Source organism: Condylostylus longicornis, unplaced genomic scaffold (genome assembly GCF_029603195.1).
Source record: "Condylostylus longicornis isolate FDR11 unplaced genomic scaffold, ASM2960319v2 ptg000425l, whole genome shotgun sequence".
NCBI lineage: Eukaryota > Metazoa > Arthropoda > Insecta > Diptera > Dolichopodidae > Condylostylus > Condylostylus longicornis.
In genome coordinates, this window is record NW_026578384.1 from 1 (window position 1) to 5,739 (window position 5,739).

Below are 5,739 nucleotides of genomic sequence, written 5' to 3' on the forward strand. Positions count from 1 at the left end.
CGTTCCGCTCTTGAGTCATTTTTGGCACCGTACCTTTTAGTTGCTGTAGCACTGTGAGTGTCATATGTCTATTTGTACAATTTTCTATATTTGATTACTTGAAGAGTTCGAGAGATCAGAATGAATGAGTTCAAGGATTCCCGAACAAGGAATGATGAAGAGGACACCAAAGAAATACTTGATATGTATGCAACAGAGAGCCCGAAACTAGACAAAAAAAGTGGTCCAGAGAGAGTTAAACAAGATCGGACAATTGGTTCAGGTGGGGGAGGTCGAGTTACCTCCTCTAAACGAGAATTACCTGTTTGGTGGAATTGGGGTAAAAGAGCTGATGGGTGTGGTGAGGGCGTATGCCACACGGACATTCGATGAGGAACTTGATTTGATTCAAAACTTAACAGTGAAAAAAACAGCAGAAGGTCTGTGCGAAGCGCTCAGAACGACGGCTGAGGAAGGGACCAGTGACGATCTTCATTTGCAAGAATTAAGGAAAGAAGTGTTTTCGACGAATGTCAACGTCGTCCGAAAAGCCACACGTAAGCTGGTAGTAGTGACTCACTCCAAAATGACAATTCAGGTGCTTCTGGCTGTTTCTACTTTGTGTTCTTTCAGCTTTCTGGTATTTGCTGTGGACGGCATCAAAGGATTTCATTCTACGCGTTCTCATGGCAGCTGGAATTGTTTCACTTATTCTTGGACTCGTTTTTGGGGAGCGCAAGGAAATTGGTGGGAGTCTTAGAGCATTTATTATTCATCAACATTTGAGACATCGATGAATGCGCGTGAATTTCTGATTTTCATCTCTGTTTTTCAGAATGGATTGAAGGAGCTGCGATATTTCTAGCAGTTGTTATTGTTCTCCTCGTCACTGCTGGAAACGATTGGATGAAAGAACGACAATTCGCTGCTTTAGTTCAGAAAGATGAGAAACACTGTTCATGTCGACGTGACGGACATCTGCATCAAATATCCACTGAAAGCCTTCTGGTTGGCGACATAATTCTTGTCGAAGCAGGGGACGAAATCCCAACAGTACGCTGTAATATTATTACGGTGCAATAGTCATTTTGAATTAGGATTGTTTGGTTTTGAGTTGCCGAGATCTCTCGCTGGATGAGTCGTCAATGACAGGTAGACCAGAAGAGGAGGTGGAAGCCACACTTCCTTGTGTTCTCTCTTAGGGGAATCTCATACAGTCAGAAAAAGTTCCCTAGCGCAGAGTTTAGTCCAGCGGAACGAAGCGCAGCAATCAAGTCCCAAAGCAGCCCAAGATCTCCATCGAGCCATCAAGAGCCCTGTTGTTCTTTCTGGTGAGTGCCTCGCTACAAAGCTCTAAACCCTGTCGTTCATCTATCAGGAAGCGTGGTAACCGATGGCTCAGGAATTTTACTTGTTGTTGCCGTTGGAGGAAATTCTGAGGTGCTGCCGCCTTCACAATAAGTTGTTTGTTCATCTATTCTCCATCAGGCTGGTCAACTGCTCCAAAAGTTGAGCATTGATGTTGAGCCAACGCCTCTTCAAAGTCGGTCAGCCGAAGATTTTTCTATTTTTACTTTCTCATTCCCACAGACAAATTAAATGCTCTTGCTCGTGACATCGGGAACGTTGGATTTGCTGCAGCATGTCTTACCCTCTTAGTATTGATCATTCAGTAAGAGAATGCTTGGACATATTCACAACTTTGGCTGTTTGCGACAGATATTGGATTCTATTCGCTGTTCATCCAGAAGACCGAACAGATTCCAACTTCGGAGATGTGACATCATCCCATATTCAATTCTTGGTTGAAGCTATCACAATTGTTGTCGTTGCAGTTCCTGAAGGTCTTCCCTTAGCAGTTACCTTGTCGCTTGCCTTTTCCGTCGGGAGAATGCTAAAGGATCAGAATTATGTTCGTCGACTTGCAGCTTGCGAAACCATGGGAGGTGCCAACGAGATTTGTTCGGATAAAACCGGCACGTTGACGAAAAATCAGATGGCAGTTGAAGCATTCTGGAATGGCTCGAAACTATCAGAAGTTCATGGACGAACGACGTTACCGCATTTAGCAGAAGGAGAGTTGAACATTGATACCGGAGGAGTCACGACCTTCAGCTTTCCTCGTCTGTTACCGAATTATTATTCTGAAATTTTGTTCGAATCAATCGCGCTGAATTCAACTGCCTATTTGGAAGAAGTGTCGGGAGCGAAAGTAGGAAACCTTCACCCTGTTGGAGCCATCAAGCACATCGGGTCTCCAACTGAGTGCGCCCTATTGGAATTTCTAATCGTAAGGAAGTTCTGCATTCGCTGCATTCAATTGTTTTTTTGTGGGTGTGTTGTTAATCTAGAATATGGGTTCCGATTACAACAAAATTCGAGCTGAGAAAGGAACTGAAGATAAAATAATTCAGCGAATTCCATTTAACAGTGAACGCAAATTGATGACGACTGTTATCAAATGTCCGGATCCAGAGAAACCGCAACATTATCGCGTCTACGTGAAGGGGGCCGTTGAAATCGTTCTCCGGTTGTGCCGATCTCGAATTGATTCCGCAGGAAATCTGAGGAACGTAAGGAATGTCGTTTCTGTTGGTGAAGAAATGCATCCAATTAGAACGTTTGTATTGACGTGATTCAGAGGAAGCTGTTGCGTTATTGCAGGATTGAACCTGTTCACATTGAGCGTATTGAACGACAAGTTGTTGACCAAATGACGTGCCAAGCTTTGAGAACAATCTGTCTCGCATACAAAGATTTTAACCCAAATGAAGAGAAAGATTGGAACGAATTTGCGTCTCAATCGGACGTCTTTCTTCAGAATCCTTCTGAGAAGGGCGCTTATGGTTCAACGCTTCTGGTGGTACCCAGTGCAGGAGTCCTTCAGCAACCAGTGACCCCGACGTCCACTTTGAGATGGATGAAAGAGCGAAAATTCTACAAGATGGAGTTGGGACTTGCTTGTCTGGGACTAGCCGGAATGAGGTACGAAATGTCACCTGGGTGTTGTTCAAGTGTTTTTTTTTCAGAGATCCTTTGCGCGAGGAAGTTCCGGCGGCCGTTCGACGTTGCCAGGATGCCGGAATTCGCGTTCGAATGGTAACCGGGGACAACATTGAAACAGCGAAACAAATCGGTATCAAGTGCAACATTTATCATCCAGAGACTGGCGGACTTGCAATGACGGGATCAGATTTCTACGCGACGGTATGACTCGAAATATTTGGATGATTCAAGGGATGCGCGCGTTTGTAGGTTGGGGGGATTATTTGCGAGAATTGCAGAACTGCAGAATGCGACTGTCCGGCTGCATTCAACCAACGGCCCTCAGGCCGAAAGCGACTCGCACCGCCATCTCCGGCATCGTCTCGACGGCAGACGACCACAGCCGGACAATCATCCCCATCTTTGGCTTCGAGTCGTCAGTCCCGTCCATTACTTCCGTTGCCCAGTCATCACCAAAAAGGGGCGGATCAGCCACGTGATTCCGAAACGGAACCTGATCATAAAATCGAAAATGATCAACAGCCACACGTCATGACAACATCAACAGGTGATTCCGCAGCATCACACACTCAGAGTCCCACAAATGAATCTGGCTCTTCGCGTTGCTGCCCGTGTCCGATCGGAGCGAAACGGGATCGCGGAACGTCTGTCGACAAAGAGGAAGTCGAAAGACTCTTGGTGAAGAAGACTCGGGTTGATGTTCTCGGAAATATGGACGCATTTGAAAAGATCGCGGAGAAACTGGAAGTTCTCGCACGTTCGCAGCCTACGGACAAGTACGCGCTTGTCGTTGGCTTGCGTTCGCTCGGAGCCGTCGTTGCTGTCACGGGTGACGGAACGAACGACGCGCCTGCCCTCAAAAAAGCTGGTACTGAAATTGTTTCTCTGCTGATCGATTCTCTTGTTTGTTTTAGACGTGGGATTTGCAATGGGTATTGCAGGAAAAGAGGTTGCCAAACAAGCGGCTGATATTGTTCTCTTGGATGACAATTTTGAATCAATTGTTCGTGCTGTGAAATGGGGAAGAAATATCTATGATAATATTCGACGATTTTTACAATTTCAACTCACGGTCAATGTTGTTGCCGTAATCACAGCGTTTATTGGTGCCGTGATTCTTCGATCTTCACCATTGAATGCAGTTCAGCTTCTATGGGTTAATCTGATTATGGACACGTTTGCATCACTTGCATTGGCTACGGAACCTCCAACTGAAGGATTACTCGATCGTCCGCCTCATTCTCGAAACGAATATCTCGTGAATAGAGTACGGAACAACTTCACGTGTTTCGCTCATTGTCGTTGTCTTTCAGTTGATGACGCGAAATATTTTGGGACAAGCCGCGTATCAATTGGCGGTTATGATGGTCTTGATATTTACTGCAGATTCATGGATTCCTGAGAAATCATCTCCTCATTACGAGCAATTCGAAGGAGCGTATGGAGGATTTTCTCAATTTTCAACACATGGAGACGGGCATACTTATGTTACATCAGGTCGTCGATTTACTCCATTCTCGAATCATGAGGAATATAAACGCACCTGGACAATTGTAAGTAGAGAAGTGATAAACGATCAATTCATTATGATCTTATCAGAATATCGGACCCAGTCGACATTACACAGTTGTATTCAATACATTTGTTTGGCTCCAAATTTTCAATATGATTAACGCTCGTCAAATTAATGATGAAAATTAATGTCTTCAGCCGAGCATTCTCTAATCCTCTCTGGTTGATCATCGTGGTTGTCATTTGTGTTGGGACAAATTCTTCTTGTTCAATTTGGGGGTTATGCTCTCGAGAATCATTTAGATGGACTGACGTGGGCTCAGTGGGGAATCTGTATCGCATTGGGGGCAGGAACACTTCTTGTGCATCTTGCTCTCCATCTCGTTCCCGCCCATAAAATCAAGTACATTCCTCAGGCAGGAATGAAGGAGGCGGATTTGCTGGCGGGGGGAACAAATCTTGCTCTGGCCTCTCGCGGAAGGTACGCGTCCTTTCCTCCCTGCCAGTCTCAGTTTTTTCTCTCCAGATTTTCTACCGAAAGACTTTCCTCTCGCTTGGCATCTGGATTGCACAATCAGGGTTTTCGCCCCGCGTGAGTTTTCAGCTCCAACTCTTCTTATTTGTTATTTATCGTACACCATTTTTTGTCTCTTTGTTATTCAGATCAGCAACAACGCTTTCTCAAACGATCGGGTCACCAGCGAGCGAGCATCGTCTCCAGTCAAATTTACGTTCCAGACGGGATTATCGTCCTTCTCTCTCTGGGCCTGTCGGGTTCAACACTCTTGCAGAGTCTGTGGTTTAATGAAAATCGTTTTTACTCTGAATTTGTTTTCTTTGTGTTTGATTGTGTTTGTTTTTCTGCGTGGTTGGAGATATTAGCAAACCTCAAAACATGCGACTTCATCAGGGCCAGAAATTTCAAAAAACGATGAATCGATCGGGCAGAAGTCTTTTTCTAGAGGCTGCTGTTGGGGATGTTCGTCATCGTCAAAAAAAGGAAAAAGAAGAGAGAAAGAAGCTCACAACATGCAACGGAGAAGAAGGACGCCTCCTCATTATGGAGTTCAGATTTCTGGCAATAAAAGTTCCATTTTCCTGGAGAGATAACCGTGTGTCTGATCAACTTGAATTCGATCGAACCTCTTTGATCAATTCTCTCACCAGCAATCGAGCAAATACGCGATCCTCGTTAGACATGCTTGCTTGTGACTCGTCCCTTACTCTCTTCTCAAGCTTCCA

At 45.0% G+C, this 5,739-nt stretch overlaps 1 protein-coding gene across 1 annotated transcript; it reads left to right on the forward strand.

The window, feature by feature from the left end:
• Nucleotides 1-120: 120 nt before the first annotated feature.
• On the forward strand, nucleotides 121-4,686 carry LOC129617148 (plasma membrane calcium-transporting ATPase 2-like). The gene is made up of 19 exons (XM_055532533.1): nucleotides 121-340; nucleotides 402-536; nucleotides 613-726; nucleotides 815-1,032; nucleotides 1,077-1,131; nucleotides 1,182-1,310; nucleotides 1,358-1,419; nucleotides 1,468-1,522; nucleotides 1,570-1,651; nucleotides 1,699-2,269; nucleotides 2,331-2,599; nucleotides 2,644-2,788; nucleotides 2,909-2,964; nucleotides 3,009-3,186; nucleotides 3,235-3,280; nucleotides 3,611-3,853; nucleotides 3,900-4,252; nucleotides 4,299-4,538; nucleotides 4,585-4,686. Exons 1-19 carry the CDS (start codon nucleotides 121-123, stop codon nucleotides 4,684-4,686), a joined length of 3,273 nt encoding a protein of 1,090 aa, XP_055388508.1.
• Nucleotides 4,687-5,739: the final 1,053 nt, after the last annotated feature.

Coding starts and splice junctions, on each gene's coding strand:
- LOC129617148 (XM_055532533.1), top strand. CDS start 121: ATGAATGAGTTCAAGGATTCCCGAACAAGGAATGATGAAGAGGACACC. Junction 341..401: donor TAAAAGAGCTGATGGGTGTG/GTGAGGGCGTAT, acceptor AAAACTTAACAG/TGAAAAAAACAGCAGAAGGT. Junction 4,539..4,584: donor ATAAACGCACCTGGACAATT/GTAAGTAGAGAA, acceptor TGATCTTATCAG/AATATCGGACCCAGTCGACA.